We start from the raw sequence: 16,785 nt of genomic DNA on the forward strand, positions 1-16,785 counted from the left end.
AACTGGATTGCCTCCACACAGGGGGAGCTCAAAGTGCTTCACAAGAAGCAGTAGGCTTCAGCCAGGTAATCACTCCCTGGGTGCATGGACAGCCTATGAAGCAGGGCAATGGGGCACAGAAGGGACAGACCCCATAGCTGGTGAGCACCAGCCCGTGCAGCCAAAGCAGCAGAATTCAGAGCCCACTATGTCCCTGCTTTGTGCCTGTCCCCTGATGTCAGCAGGGAGTGGGGTGACTGCTCAGAAAGAGATACACACTGCCCAATAGGGATTTCATGCTGCATAGACTCTATGGGGAGCAGAGCCAGCGCGAGAGACACCAGCAACTTCTCAGCCTCTCAAGAGGCTTCATGGGGGATGGACAGTCCTGGGGGGCGAAGCAGCAAGCTGGGAGAGGAGGGAATGACAGCCAGGGTGGGTGAGAGGGAGCATGGGAAGAGGGTCGGGAGGGACAGGGTGCAGGAAGCCCCCAGAGATGCAGAAATGCAAAGGGGATAAGGGCAGTGGGTCCGTGTGAGCCTGCCACCTGAGGATATCTTCACGGGGGGTCCTCACTGCTCAGCCCACACCAGCGCAGCCCCTAGAATCACAGGGTATGGTGGTGTCCTACTGGGGGACAGCAGGGACTCCGAGGGACACGCGTGGGGCCGGGTGCTTGGCTGCACACTCGCACGGAACAAAAAGGCAGAGGATGAGGGAAGGCGGCAGAGGGGGGGGGCCGGGAGGGTACGGGGCAGGGTGCCCTCGGGGCATCGCGGAGGCAGCGGGTCGGGAGGCGGGCAGGGTGTGTGTGTGTGCGCGTCTGCGTGTGGGGCCGGAGCGGTGGGGGCGGTGTGGCCGGGCTGGGAAGGGCACGGCAGGGCAGGGCAGGGCAGGGCTGCACGGGGCCGCGCAGGAGCCCGGGGGGACGGCGGGGCGCAGGTGAGTGCTTCGGCCTGGATCGACTCTACCTGCCCTGGCGGGGGAGACCGCCTCCCGTCCCCCCTTTCCTCCTCTGCGTCCCCCCGAGCCAGCCCCCGCCCCGGCTGGGTGTCAGGGCTAGGGCTTGCCGTGTTTGTTTGTTGGTTCTTCCGCGCTGCCGATGTCTTGGGGGGCTGAGAAGGAGGAGGAGGAGGAGGGCGGGGAGGGGGAGGGGTCTGAGGCTTGGGAGACGGCGGCTCCTCGGCCTCTCTTATTGCCGCTGAGTTGCGCTCCTCTTCCTCAGGCTGCGAGCAGGAGCCGCCCGGGCGCTTCTCCCTTCCCCAACCGGCCGGGAGTCCCTGCGGCGGCAGCGCGCTCGCTCGCCTCCCGCCGGGGCAGGTGAGTGCGGACCGCCGGGCACCGCCGCCCCGGCCGGGCAGAACCGCCGGGCATCGCCGCTCCGGCTGGGCACCGCCGGGCACTGCCGGTCCCGCGGGAGCCGCGGCCGCCGGAGAGCGGGGCAGGCGAGGGGGACGCAGTTTGCCAAACTCCAGCTCCCGGCTGGTCCCCGCTTACGGCTGCTTTCCCTTCCTTCTCTCCGCAGAGCATTCCCGCCCCGTCTCCCGGAGCCCGCCCCGGCAGAGTGCTCCCAAGGTGCCAGCAGCCGCGAGGATTTTTGTCTTGTCTTGTTTGTGTGTTTGTTGTCTTTTTTTGTTTGTTTTTCCCTCGTTTTCATTTGGCTTTGTAGTCTCGCTGGGAATGGCAGGGGCAGTAACGCCTGGAGAAGGAACAAGTGTGGGGAAAGGGAGAGGGAGCCGGAGCTAAATGACAGGATGCGGGCGAGTTGAGACACAGAAAGAAGCCAGCCTCCCTCTGTCCCCGGGACTGCCCTTGTGGACAGCTCTTTCTGCTCCTGACTCCGGCTCTCGGATTTAAGACCTACGAAGAGTTGTACGCAGAGGGCTTCTGGTTTTGTTTTTGTTTGTTTTTTTTTCCTCCTTTCCCTGCTCTCGGAAGGGAAAATGGATTGGGGACTTCTCCTGCACTGTGCAGCCCTCACCTTCACCCTCGCCAGAGCTCTGCGAAGCGGTAAGTGTCACGGGGGACGTCGGGTCTCAGCCCGGGCAGGCGCTGCGGAGCTGGGCTCTGGGGCTGCCGGGGCGGGGGGCGGGCGGGCGGTGGGGCCACCACCGACTTCAGCCCGGCTGAACGGAACTTTGTGCCGGAGGAGGGAGGCGGCGCGGTCCGCGCCCGGAGACCGTCCGCTGTGGCATGGCCCTCCGACGTTATTTTCCGCTCTTTTGGGCTGTTGTGTAAAATAGGCTGCTCGTCCTCACTAGATCGGGACAGCCAATTATCTTAATAATGTTTCCTCCCATAGGCAATTAAATAAGTCTCGCCTTCGATATCTGAAAGATAATGAACACTTTGAAGGGAAGGCTTCCTCTCCCCCTTTTATTTTTCCAAAGCATAAGATTTCAGATCATCGTGCCTTTTACTAGCGGTGTGTGTACCTGCAGGTAGTCCTCAGACAGAGAGGTCTCTCACTAGACTACCCTCTTCCCAAGTCTGCAGTTTACGTGCAACTTGCACAGTGCCAAGAGAGAAGCTGAGCTTCTCTGTGAATGCTCAAGACTCCCTTCCAAGAGAGAAATCCCGTAACAAATGACTGATGTAGCTAGCGTACTATCAGGCAGCCCTTGAAAACGCAACTAATTAAAAGCAGCGTGCTCCTCCTTCCCCGAACAATGCCAGAGCACCGGGAATATTTCACTGCATGATGCGTTTTTAAAGACGGTCTAATTGTGGGACTGCTTGACGTTTAGCTCTCGCATATAAAACAGCTCGTGTGAGTTTGCCTTTCCGACAAATCCTGAGCAATTATTATTAACTAATTATCAAATATTTACTTTTGCCTGACTGAGTTTTCAATCAAAGTAATTAAAAGAAGAGAGCACCCTCCACTTATACGCTGGTATATTGTTTTAATAAGGGACCGCAAGTGGAGTGTTATGGAAGAGAGAGTAATAAAATCGTGTGGTTTATGATGGAAGTTAATCTCTTTCCCAATACGTTTTGAGGAGGCTGCTTAATTTAATCAGGACGAGCTGCCTCCTCCAGTGCTGTGGCACAGGAGTGAAGGTGGTAGAGGTGTGTGTCAAGCCCAGCTTGGGGATGCTCCCAGAGGTGCACTTTGTGCACCCCCAGCCCAGGTGAGGGGTGTGGGCAGCCACCTCCCTAAATCCCAGGCAAACCAGGACTTCTCCTAGGCCTGCACCCTCTGAGGGGTGGGAGAGGCCACCCAGGCCTCTTGTTGGTCATTTCTCTCCATTGAAAGAAGAAGAATAGGGTGGGTTGCTGGGCAGAAGCCTCCACCATGAGCAGTCAATGTGGTGGCCCTGCCAGAGTCACCAAGGCCATTAACCTCTTCTGTAACCTGGCAGACTTACTAATGTTGCCTTCACCTACATGCAGTACTAGTGTCTGCTAAATTAATTAATTAACCTTATTTAGAACTAATGGTCCAAAGTCATTAGAAACTGCTCTTCTTAATCAAGTGTGAGAGAGATTGCACAGAGCCAGGGAGTCTAGCAGACCGCATTATCTTATTACACTGTCACTTTCCCAGAAGTCACAGATTAAGGAGCAGTGGTGGTAGTGAGTCCACCTCAACATCCCCTGAAGTGACTCTGTCAAGTGACTAGAAGCAGCACTGCTTTATTTCAAGCATTTAACAGATGCCAGACTCTGCCATGTTGTTTGTAGGGCTGGAGTGGGCTTAATGAGACAGGATCACTTTCCGAGTGTGTGTACACAGGGAGGAAAATGCAAGATTCCCTGAGAGCTCCAGACAGCGGATTAGCAAGATCACCAGTGACAGCTTTTGAGCTTTGAGCTGCAATGCCTTTTGTTCTGGTCAGGGGAAACAGCCTGTTTTGCAAAGGCCAAGCAGAAATAAATAATAAGATAGTCTTTCCCCGCAACATGCTTAGCAATATCTGGGCTCTGACAATATAGCTGAGTATGTATCATCCCTTTTCCTCCTAATTCATGGCAAATAATTTCTATGAAGAGTGTAGCTTTATGCATTTTTGATGGGCACTTCCTCATTCATTTCCATTTGACCTGTTTTTCCTACAATAAAATCCCATGCATTTATAAATTCGTGCTGAGAGAGAGAAATGCCATTTTGCTTTCACAGGGAATGTATTAGAAACAGCACTGCAGCCTGTATGTACCATTATTGGGACATAGTGATAGATAGTCTTGCTCTTTAGTGTGGGCATTCTTCCTGTCTGCAGATTACTGTAATATTTTATTACTCAAAATTAAACAGTCAGTGTGTGAAGAAAGATTTTTTTACTTTTTATTTTCCTCAATGAGGGTCTATAGAAAGAAGTCCATAGTAGTAAATAAAGTGATAAACCTGCACTGGACAGTGAAGTGAGTTACTATGTAGGTTGGATTCCTTATCCCTGTAAACTTTTCCTATGAACCTTAAAATGCAACCCTGAGAATGCTGAGCAAGATGCAACATACCACATTTCATTATCAGACTTGATGATTTTGAAACTTTTGCAGCTATTTTGCCCTTCAAAATAAATCTTTGTTGTTCTTGGGGGAGGAAGGAAGGGATGGAGGGAAGAGGAAAGGATGTTGTTCTGCTCCATTACTTTGATGCAGTCTCCAAGCATGAACAAACTTCCTTGAAGGAATAAATAGTGGATGGTTTCTGCTTCACTGAAACCACTTTGTTCTCTGCTAGCCTGGGTTTGAAGAGCACAGATAGTTTCAACCTGCCTAGATTTATGGTCTGATAAAGGGAGGGTCTGCTGTGAATGCACTTGGATCCTCCAAAACAATCCCAGTGGTCAGTGACACAGACCAGGCTTATCCCATAGCTGGGCAGGGTGTCAAATGGCATCCTTTTAGCCCTTCTCCCAGCTTTCCTTAAAACTTCATGCTTAAGAAGATTACACTTTTTGGAGACAATTGTATCTCTAACACCTTTCTGAGCCAACATTAATGCTCTTGTTTTAACACTGTAAGAGGCACTGTTTGGTTGGGGGGGGGGGGGGAGGGGTTGGGGGAGCTTTCTAAATGCATACTGTTTAGAAATGAGGTATGCTCTGCTACCTGCTGCCTCCTCAGCTGCTGGACTTAAGAATGGGCATGGAGAGGCAGGAATCTTCAGTAAAATGCAGCAGAGACACCGTTGGGTTAAAGGCATAAGGATGCAGCAAAAGTTTGTTTGAAGAAGGCTTCAACCCGCCCCCTTCCCCCCCACCCCCAGCATTCCCACGGCGGTCGGCTGCTTTGCTGCTGCGGGCTGAAATTGGGAGCTTGCCGGGGGGAACTGAAAAAAGCCAATCGGTTTGTTTCCCTTGCAGATAAGTGTGGCGACACTATCAAAATTGTAAACCCCGGGTACCTCACCTCTCCCGGCTACCCCCAGTCCTACCACCCCAGCCAAAAGTGCGAGTGGCTGATTCAGGCCCCCGAGCCATACCAGCGCATCATGATCAACTTCAACCCCCACTTCGACCTGGAGGACCGCGACTGCAAGTAAGTGTGGCCGCGCTGCGGAGCGACACGGCGCCACCTGCCGGCGCGCTGCTGCCGCCGCCGAGCTGGGCTCCGAGCTGGGCTCCGCGCTCGGCTCCGCGTTGGGCTCCGCGCTCGCCGCCGGTTCCTGCCGCTACGGAAGGCCTGTGGGCGGTGTTTGCTGCGGCAAGGTGCAGGAACTGCTCGGTTGAGCATCCTTCGGGGCGGAATTCAAAAAATATTTTTGCAGCTTTCTGAGCTTTATAAAATATGTTTGAGTTGGGGCTGCCTGATGGGAGAGGCCAGCGGAGGATGGTGATGATGCACTTTCTGGGAGTGTGATTAGGGTGAGGCACCGTTCCGTGTTTGTTGGCCTCCTTGCTCTCTAAGAGATTTTAAAAATAGTTTCCTTTCGGTTTGTGTCCCCACAGCTACAAACGGCCTATGGCAGAAAGGCAATTTATAAATTGCCAGATCTTCTTAATGCAGAGTTAGTCTGGCATTTACCCTCATCCATTAAGGGGCAGTGGGCTGCAGGCCTGATAGTCATATTTTCCCCTTTCTCCCTTTGCTGCTGATTTATAACCAGTAGCTTTTCCTTCCCCTCCTTCTGCTCTACTGTAGTGCCCTGTGAGGAGGAGGGGGACAGCCGAGGCTCCTGTTGCTCCCTGTGTTTGCACTCCCTTCAACCATCTATTTCCAAGAGTGAGGAGTCAGAGTCTCACAGAAGCTGTTCCCCACTTTTCTCCAAATCTGCAAAGCACAGAGCTTGCACAAGACAACACATGGTCAGATCATCCCCTTCTTCAACATGCTCGCTAAATTCAGCCTACTTGTTTCACGAAGAAAATATTTTAGTGATTCATTCTTTTAAAATTTCTTGAGTATCATGGTTTTTTCATCCCCTTCTGACAACTGCAAGAGAGAGTTATTGTTCATTAATGCTACCAGTCAAGGATTTCTCTGCATGTCAGAAAGAGATTAAATTCAATAGCCATTGGTGTTTGGCATTTCATGGAAATATTCAAGATTTTACAGGATTTGGTCCTGTAAAATGATGCTCAGCATCAACAGGAGTGGTTGTAACAGTCGTGGTGTTAGAATATTGGACTTAGAGAAAGAGAGCAACTGTACTTGAGCACTTAATTTTGACCATGCACTTCTTTGTTCCTGTCATTTAATGAATTGATTTCTTAGATCATGATTCTTGATTTCGCTTAAAACTAAGTTCTTTAATGATGTAGTGTGGTGCTTAGTTGTTTTTTTGTTGTTTGCTGTAATCTCTTACACATCAGCATTGCAGTACAATAGTTGAGTTACAATGCAGGAAAACCCTGTGCTCATAAAACTAAACTGTCTCTTTGTTAAAATGAGTTTTTACGGTAGTGTTGGAGCTGCAGCTCATATTCACACCATATGTTCACACACTGAGTTCCCATTCTTTAATTTTTAATTTGTTATGCTCAGGCAATGATTCACTTCCTTGTGTCTTTCTGGTACAGGTTTTGCTTTCATTCTGTGGGGCATTTCTGATGCCTTAAAATATTTGTCTGTCTCTCTTTGTCTCTTAGATAGAGATTAGGAAATTAAGTCAAGCATCTTTCAGTGTCAAATCCTTTTTGTTCCTTGCTGGAATACAGGTTTTTCCAATGCTGCAAAACCAACACAGTCTTTGACAGCAGTAGAGTGGTGTACAGCATACAATTATTTAAAGAACAAGTGATCTTTGTGGCATAGTGTTGTGCTAAACAGTGCTAAAATGAGCTGAACAGGGTCCAGGGAAGGGATTGACTCCCTCCCTCCATTGCTCCCTTCTCAATATTCGTTGTCCACTCTCCCCTCTGCTTTATTTCTTCCTCTGAAAGAGGGCCCAGTGCAGTAATGAGATGTTAGTGGGTGGAAGGAAGTCTCTAAACAGGGTTGTTTGCATTGTCTTTGCAGTGTGCAATGGTGATGACTTTACTGTTATTTGGTCTATGTTGAAATGCTAGTTTTCTAGGCTGTGCTAAATCACTCAGCTGCTACTTCACTTACATTTAAAGCTGCTCTTTTTAACTTGAGAGGGATTGTATTTGTGCCAAAAAACTTAGGACCAGAATAACAGAAAATGATTTCAGCAACAGGAATTTGTCAACAATCTCTGTGGTTTGAAATTTCAGTGTCTACTTACAAAATTCACATTCCTTGTACCAAATATTGGGTACAGCAGGAGATTAATGCAATAAAACATATCACAAGATTTTTTGGTTTCGCAGTTAAGTGCATTTTGATTTCATAATATACTTAGTTTATTAGCAACTCAGGCTGCAATCTAGAAATGTGCAATTTAGGTTACACTCTAGTTTATTGAAAGGTTTAGCACTGGAAATTAATAAACACTTAAATATGAAATGCAGATAGAAAATGAGAGATAGGGGAATTCATGTCTGGGAACAAAAAATACCCCGTACAATTACAGTAGACTGGAGGAGAAGATTAGTTTGCTGGCCTAGCTCCCAAAATCCTCTTTATAATGCTGTTCATTGCATCTTAGACTTTAGTGAGCACTGAAAACAACTTTAATAACAAGGACCCCTGAGCCCAGGGAGGGAAATTATGTGACTTTGGAAAGGTTATCTTCTTGTTCTGTAGTGCCAACAAGAAAATCAAGAGACTTTACATAACTTTTAAAAAATATTACTTTATATAGAGGGCTAGATGCATCGAAATGTAAAACTGGTGAAAGGTTGATTCTCTGAGGAGAATCAAAACCAGCAAATCTGAGTATTAGCTGTACTGAAGCTGTTCCCAGTTAGTCTCTTTGTATGTTAGTGTTTGGAATTCCTTTTAAAAATAAGCCCTTGATTTACCTACTTATTAAGCTATGCTTTAATGAGTAAGTAGTTCTCAAATGACGCCTAATAAAATTAATATATGTATGATTTTCTGACAATCTGAACTGTTTGAGGTGTTTTAAATTTCAAGCAAACACGGTAAAAATTCCTCTTTCTCTGGAAGCATTCCAATGGACTCAGCTTTCACAGTTTTGAAGAATAAAGATACACAAATAATTAAAAATATGTTCACACAAGCTAGATTCATCTAATAAAAAAATCTTCTAGCCAAAACTACTGAACCAGCATAATGGAAATACTGGGCCTCAACTGGAAGTATACAATCATGTCAACCACAGATTGTTATCAAGGACATACATAATGAAAAAACACACAGTCTCTTTTTAAGTTTTAACTTTAATGAGTGTTATGCCTACTCTTCAGGAGGCCAAGAAACAAGAATTATGGTTGCACTTTAAGGGAAAAGTAATTTCTGTTTGCCATTTTGCCTTTTCTCAAGCAAGCCCAGATAAGAGCCATGCATTTTTGGAGTCAGGAACATGGTTAAAATGAATAGAAGAGACAAAACATATGGCTACACATTGCTTAAAATGCCCCAGTGTTTGTTGCATGTGGTAAATGCTTTTCAGCACTTAGTGCAAGCTGTACAAGTCTCGTGTTGCTGAAGTATCCTACTGTGTAAATGTAGACATCTTGAATATAGTAAAACTTTATACTTATATAATAAACAAGAATGTCACTGATACAGTACCTTGAATTTATGGAACTTTTCCGGTTTCCCAGCAATGCACACTATCAGCATGATAATTTATAATGGTTTGTGACAAATGTTGCTGAGCAAAGAGGTGTGTGGTTACATTCAGATCAGATGTCATTATCTAGGGAGCAATAAAAATTTCACAGACACTAGGTTAAAAACATTAAGAAAATAAATGTGAAGCTTCAGAAGAAAAGGGCTTAAGAAAGGTGGAGGGTTGGATAGAGAAAACCCAATAGTGGTTTCCTTACTGACAAATTATTGACTTTGTTGCCAGACTTGACTGTATTGTTTTACAAGGTTTTCATAGATATACCACACAGCACAATTGTTTTATTGGCCATCATTTATAGAAAGTAAATATCATACTTGCTTGACAATTATAGAATGCATACACATTGCGGTCAAATCACTTGGGATGGAAAAAAGGCCCATTTTGGAAACATTCAATTTGTAGAAGGAGAGATGTCATATATAATTATTCTTTATACTGCATTTACCAGGGATTAGTTACACTGATGAGATTAGTGCTGTATAGAAATTGCAGTCAGCTATAGAGTACAGAGCACAAAATACCTATGTTTGTTTATATAGAAGAAAACACCTCCTCCAGATCCTCGAGTATGGAAGAAAGCATAGCTATCCAGGCATACAGAATGAAACTATAGTTCCACGGAACTCCTACAGACCTTAATGAAGTTAGAAATTCATCCACCCATCCATTTTATTTCTAAATAATGTCAATGGATTTATGCTATAAATCTCTAGGCATAACAAACTGAGGCTGGTAAAATAAACAGGAGCAAGGCAAGCCACGGCTCAGCCTTTCTTCAGTTTCTGCAAAGTTTAAGCTTTCATTTGCTTTTGTCTAAATCCTGATTCCTGTTTGTCCATGCAGCAAGGTCTGCTTTGTGCAGACTTTGTGTCTCGGGTTTGTCTCATGCAGAGGCTGTTTGAGTCCTTTGGGCTGAGCCAATGGGAGCCAGGGGAGCCCCGGATGGTGCTGAGCTGCTGTGGCAATGCAGTGGTGCACGTCAGCTCCTGTGAAGGACATCTCCGGGCTGCCCACCAAGCCTTTTGCCTGTTAGAAGGGTCCTGTCAGTGGCTGCACATGACAGCTGCTTTCTGACTGCCCAGAGGGCTCACCAGCCCTGAACTGCTCCCACTAACAGACATCTCAGGTGTAACGGAGGGTCTGACCCTAATGCAGCCCCATTATCATTAAAAGCAATGGGAATTATGCCCTTCATTTCCACTGAGCTGTCTCCTGCAACTCTTTAAGGCTGTGAGGAAGGGTGCAGCACAGGCCTTGTAGGACTGGTTTATGACTAGATCACTCACTCTGATGGCAATTGTTAGTCAAAGCTTCCAAATTCCCTGTGCCACTGTTGAGCATGGCAGATACGGAGCTGACTGTAGCTGGCAGCAGAAGGTAGGCAGCAGAGCTAGCAAAGGAGCAGATTCCTTCAGTCATTCAGGGACCGTATTTGCCTGTGGTTGAGCAGAGAAGTCTGAAGGAGCCAAGACCTCTGAACTTTTGAGCAGAAATATGGTTTTAGTGGTCTGGCCCCACTCATCTGAGCATCAGTATGGTGCTGTTAACGATTTGCCTCACAATGAGGTATCCAAGCCTGGTGGGAACGTCTTCTCTTCACCTGATGAGGGCAACTGGAGGAGCACTTGTGCTCCCATGTTTGCTCTGATTTGAATTAACTAAATCACCCAGCCCACACACCTGGAGCCACCTCATGGTGTGCTTCACCACAGGAGGTTGGCAGAGTCTCAAATGTCTCTGTCGAAGCCAGGCTCCAGGCAGCCATGAGCAGGACGTGGGGCCCAGCACCCACCCCCTGGGAAAGCCACACCTGGGCCCAAGGGGCAGCATCTCCACCCCCTTGTCTCCCTCAAAATTCTGTCTCTCAGAAGCTCTTTGGGGTTACTGAGAGATTATTTGGGAGTACCGAAGGGATGAGGGGGACCTTCCTTTATTCTGTCCCTAAAACAAGAAACAAATATATTTGCCATAGTTTAGGATGAGTTGTTGCTGTGGATTTTGGGGACAAGTGACATCATATGTTTCTGGGTGCACTTTGAGGGCATTTCTCTACTTTATGTAAAGCACACGAAAGGCTGTCTCAGGGATTGTATTGCCAGACTACAGACAGGCCTGCTGGCCACCAGTGCTTTTTGGTGCCCTCTGGAAGGCACCAGCAAAGCATGCCAAGGAGAGGCACAGCCCAGAGCCTAGCAGGGCCAGGGAAGCGAAAAACACTTGTTGCAGTAGTCGTGGAGCATGTTACCACACAGAGACACATGAAAATAATACTTCTTAACTTAAAGGTTCTAGATCATGTAAGTATGTAGAAGCGTGTGCTCTTTGCTACAGGATTCAGCTTGTATTCGTACATGAGTATCAGATGCAGGTATCTAAAGATAATGCTGTTATTTTGTTGTGCTTTAGCGACTAAATAAGAGTTGAAAGAGGTTGGAAATTGTATGGTTTTTCTGATTGCACAGTGTAATAAACCCACTCTTTCGTCATTTATCCAAGCAGTTTACTCTTGTGAAAGTCTCTATTGTCAAACTGTTTAACAATACTTTCTTTTAGAGTAGTGGTTTGGGTTTGAGTTTTCTCAGGAAAAGGTATTAGGGGAAGTATGACCAAACTGCCTGGTCATAGCTAGAGAGTCTGTGCTTGCCTGCATTTGGGGCTGAGATGTTGGATACAGAGCCTGGTTTTTTGGTATTTGTGTATGGCTGTATTCACTGGCACAGCAGAGTTTTGACTTGGGTTTCTATACAGTAGCACATTAAAATTGTAGTAATAATAATAATATGCAGGTGTTTCTATTAATCCACATAATTAAGACAGGAAATAAAATTGAGTGTCAAATATGGATTCCCATAAGCCTAATCCTTCATCTTTTCTGTGGACAGAGATGGACAAATACAGAACAGAGGGCTGAGTCCTTTCTAAATTGAAACCCAGAGTCGTTGGCATTAGTCCCATGAAACACTCAATACGTTTTCAGTCAACCCCATCCTGCTCTCGTCTCTCTTCTCCTTTGCTAATGTAATTAAAAAAAAAAAAAAAACTATGTGTTGCTGAAAATTAGTTTCTTAATTATAGCTTATTGCAAGCTATAACATTGAATCATAATTTGATAATTATGATAGAGATTTTTATACAGGTGATATAAAACCAAATTCAATTATTTTATTTTGCAGTATTTCCAAATAATGAAATTATATCTGAAAACAGGATATACGTGCACTCACATATATATGTCTAGATTTATGTATCACATAGAACTAGTTGGATATAGGCATATATCCGTATGGTGGATATACACCATATATCCACCATACACACACCTCTTTAAGACTGCATACATACACACATCTATGTGTATAGTATAGATTTCTTAGTTTATGTAGAAGTTCCTAAAGTAAATCTGCTAATTAAAGCGCTAATACCCATCTTAAGGCTGATAATTAGGTATAAAAAGAAAAAGAGACAGGATTAGTGTTCAGATCATGTTCCAAATGCCTCTTAATTGGGTGTTTGTAATCAATCCTGATTGCAAGAGGCAGTGGTTTGGCAGAATAAAGAATGAAAAAGGCTTAGCCCTACCATTTTCCTGTTAGTTCACTTGGCTGTAGTATTTAGGTCAGGATCCAGTGTCAGACAAGGTAATTTTGTCAGCCTCAGCGATCCTCATAAAACATCTAAAAATCTTTTCTAATGATAGTTTTTCAAGCTAAAAACTCTCTCAAGCTGAAGAGTTATTTTTATCCAGAATCTTAAAAAGTGTTTTCAAGTGAACCACAGAAAACACTTTGTTCTCCTGGCTGCCATCCACCACGGACTTCTGAAATCAGGTCCGAGTTCACTGTGGGTCTTTCATTGCATTGACCTTGGCACTTTTCTCACCAAGCCACAGTTTTCCATCACAAAACCACACAGCTTGGTATAATGATTATTTCTTTATCCCAAGTAACCAAACTATTTTTTAAACATGGTGACAGATTTCCCTCCTCACTGTGGGAAGCAAGCACCTGGCCATTTCCAAATAGAGTTTTAATGAACTTCCTGAAAAAGATTTGAGAGACGTTTAATAAGTCACCTGCCAACTTTTTGGGAGCATAGGTCATTTGCTTTTCTGTAGGAATTCACAAAAATGTGAGAATAACCCCCTTCCCAAGTCCTAAACTTTCATGGAGGAAATTGATTTTCATGGGCAGTATTGAAGGTTTTTAAAAACGTAACCTCAGAAAATCAAATTTCTAATTTTTTCTCACAGATAAGGTACTATGAAACTCTGTGATCCACAAAGCTGGTTGTGGACTGTGTGAGCTCTTTAATAATAAATTTAAACAGAAAAGGATTGTGCATATTTAGACTCATCTTGCATGTTAATAGCATTACAAGTATTTTACGTAATGCTATAAAATGAAGAATTTAAATGGCTCAAAAGGACCATTGAGAAAATATCTCCATATGTGGAAGAGACACCCGTTTGACGTGGTGATTTCTTCCAGAAGAAACTATGCACATCCTAGAAGCACGATAACCAGCTGTTGCACAGGAGAATCTGGACAGTTGTCTGCTGCCTTCCACGCTGGTGCAGAGCTGCAGTGATCTCCCCTAAATACAGATGGGCTGAGCCTCACACTGAACAAGAGCCAGGTTTAATCCCTTCCTTACCCTCCCAGCAGCTCGAGCTCCGCTGCACATTTGCACTGCAGGCTGCTCTGTGCCCCCATGGGAAAACACAGTCCGTCAGAGCTGTGGGGTGGGAATAGGGCTGGAGCCCCCGCTGTGGGGGAACACACACTGTCCTCCCCATTCAGCCCTGTGCTGTGGCCATGCCCATGCTCCCATGCTCTGCTGCTTTTCATGTCAGAAAAGAAGATAAAGAAGATAGTTAGTCCTTTTTTTTTTTTTACAGAACTCCTTCTTAAATTGGAAGTTCATAACCTAGAGAAAAATAGACGTCTGTTCACACCCATGTGATTATTCTGTCTCAAGCTTTGAGAAATGCTCCCTCACAGCCAAAGTTTTGCTCATCTTATTCACATAAACAGTCACGCTGGAGTCAATTAAAACAACAGACTCACTTGTGCAGGGCTAATAGGTAGGAGATACATTCATGGCAACACAGAAATTAATAGTTACTTTTTATAACAATGGATTTCAGATGCTTGCAGAGTAATTTACAATACAGTAGAAAATTCATCTCCACTCTTTTTTATCCCCTCAATTCATAAATCACCATAAATAAGTCATCATTTCTTGTCCACAATCTTAGCTCACAATAGTGAAGGTTTAGGACAAGTTGCTAAGTGTGTGGGCAAGAATCAAAGTTCGCCTTGTTGTAGGATCTTTTGCCAATCTGTCATTAAGCCAGACAACTTCTACTGACTTTCCTCTGATGTATTCATCTGTAACAAGGGAAGCAGATCAGCAGTTTAGAAAAGCTTTAGCTTGATAACCATGCAGAGACGTAGAATACGCTGCCTATTTCCATAGCTATCACTCCACTTTGCCAGATACAAAACGGGAGGCTTACATCCCTCATGCTAAAAACCCTTCTTAGAGGAAATCCTAGGCTGTCGCTACATTTGAGTAGCTTTAGTTAAGTCTGGAAAAATATGCAAAGGTAGCTCTTAAGTAAGAGCTCCTCTTTTCTGTTTCATAGCCATCTCCATAATCTGTTTTGGAGACAGAGGCATAAGATGTATTAACATGGCAAGCGTATGTTCTGATTGCTGAGTGGTTTTTGACATTCCCACAAAACCCCTGAGACTTTGTGTCACAATTCTATAAATTTTATCTATTTGTATATTCATATCTGGGCTTAAATCCCAAACTTCTTTATATGCGTTTACAGCAGACAATTTAGGTTCATCTCCTTGAATTTCAGATGGCAAGCAGTTAAAGCAGGTACACATTTTAAACTATATAATCTAACGTTAATTCTCATGCATTTCAAAAGTTTTCTGTTGTGTTTCAACAGCACATATACTATCTGTGTAGGTATATAAAATAGATACATGATCACAGTGAGCTGCAAAGCAAGTGAAGACAGCTCCACTGATGCCAATAGTGTCGCACCTCCTAATAGTTCGAACACAAAATACCATACGCATATCATATTAAGTTCCTTGCTAGTTTCCATTTTCATTTATCCTCCACAGCTATGCTAGATGATGGCCTTCAAACAGCATAATAGCCTTCTTTATCTCATTTCTCTGACATCATTTTCAAGTTCCTTATTACTGTTGAACAGTGTAGCTAATAGTGCCCAAATTGCTTCTCATTCTTCCCATCATACCATGTCATTATTCAAGAAAGCAGTGCTCTTCAGCCTTTCCCACACAAATAGCTCTCCCCCAAACTAAACTTAAAACTCACTACCAAGAGCCAATCTCACATTTCCCAGGCAATTAAGCTCCTTCTACTGGCTATTCCATTTTTACTTTACACATTTTTACACTTTTTAATTAACCATACCTGTGTACTCCTTGAGACTTAAACCTTTGTCTTCTAAAGCCTAGTCTTCATACACTGTTTTTTGTACCAGTTTAATGATTTCAATTAAGGTTTTGTTTGTGTATAGTTAAAACAATTCAGCACACACTGGGGGATACATGTGTTCTGGTATAAAGATGTCTTATGTCACTGCTTTTGCAGAAACAAATGTTGCTAGTGTCAGCAGTTTGTAGCAGGGACTGTACTGTTTTATCTGTAACGGTTTCAAACTGATATAACTAAAGTGGCTGTAAAAGCAATGTATAGATCTACTTCTGTGTTACATAACTAGCCACAAATGCTAGTAGAGGCTTTTGGATGCTGTATTCACTAAATTTCTTAGCAAAATTAATTAGAGTGCAAGTTGCAAATGGAAATACAGACATATATATAGATATATAGATATATAGATATATAGATATGTGCATACTAGGGGCCTTTCTGACACATCCATTTTCTCCCAGCTTTTACTCTTTGAACAAAGGCTTAGGCAAAGTGTCTAAGATAAGCAGTTTCTCTGCCCACTGTAACTTGCTCTTTCCAGGGAGGTTTTTTTTAACTTGCCTCACTAGGCAGCTAGAGAAATTACTGTGGTGTGACCTTCAAGTACCTCGCTTACTCCATGGGAATTGTCCATATGCACCCTCTCACCCCGTGATATTCCATATGATGTGCAAGGTAGTTTATCCCTTTTCTTAGTTATTCCTCACCCCCAATATTATAAAGTAAAAACATGTTCATAGGTGTAAACACAGCTCAGCTGATGCTCTGAAATCAAACTCTGAGTGATCTGAAAATAAACATCTGATCACTGGGTAACTTCTGCACGTCCCCATATGCTCAGCATAGAAAGGAAAATATATCCTTCCTTGCCACATCCCAGCTTCAGCTCTTTCTCATCTGAAAGATAGCAGATAATTTGATTTAAATATGTAAAGAAAGGAGACTGTTTTTCATGGGCCATGTTCTTAATTTGTCCAAAGATGATTCTACTAAAGTTAGTGGAACACCAGTGATTTATATCAGCTGAGAAGCTGACTCTACATTTCTACAGTTCCCTAGAAATTCTCGGAAGAAAGGCCAGTATTGTAGCTGAAACAGCATTAACTCAGAGTGAAGTCAGTTAAGGTTTTGTCATTCATCAATATCAAACTTTAATACTCATGCAGAAAGGGTAGGAGCTTCTTAAAAGTAGACGAAATAAAGACCAAAGT

General features: G+C 44.3%; 1 protein-coding gene across 5 annotated transcripts in view; it reads left to right on the top strand.

Moving 5' to 3' along the window:
• The first annotated feature begins 876 nt into the window (after nt 1-876).
• The window catches only part of NRP1 (neuropilin 1), a 115,805-nt gene continuing 99,896 nt past the window's right edge, over nt 877-16,785 (top strand). For 3 of the 5 annotated variants that reach the window (XM_065050512.1, XM_065050513.1, XM_065050516.1), the window contains exons 1-3: nt 1,137-1,299; nt 1,505-1,989; nt 5,292-5,466. In XM_065050512.1, the coding sequence (XP_064906584.1) occupies nt 1,923-1,989; nt 5,292-5,466 (242 nt within the window). In that variant the 5' untranslated portion in view covers nt 1,137-1,299; nt 1,505-1,922. Of the gene's footprint in view, nt 922-1,132; nt 1,300-1,504; nt 1,990-5,291; nt 5,467-16,785 lie in introns of those variants that run through there. The other 2 variants (XM_065050514.1, XM_065050515.1) reach the window with 2 other exon arrangements.

The sequence above is a fragment of the Columba livia genome, chromosome 2, assembly GCF_036013475.1.
Source record: "Columba livia isolate bColLiv1 breed racing homer chromosome 2, bColLiv1.pat.W.v2, whole genome shotgun sequence".
In the NCBI taxonomy this organism is placed as follows: domain Eukaryota; kingdom Metazoa; phylum Chordata; class Aves; order Columbiformes; family Columbidae; genus Columba; species Columba livia.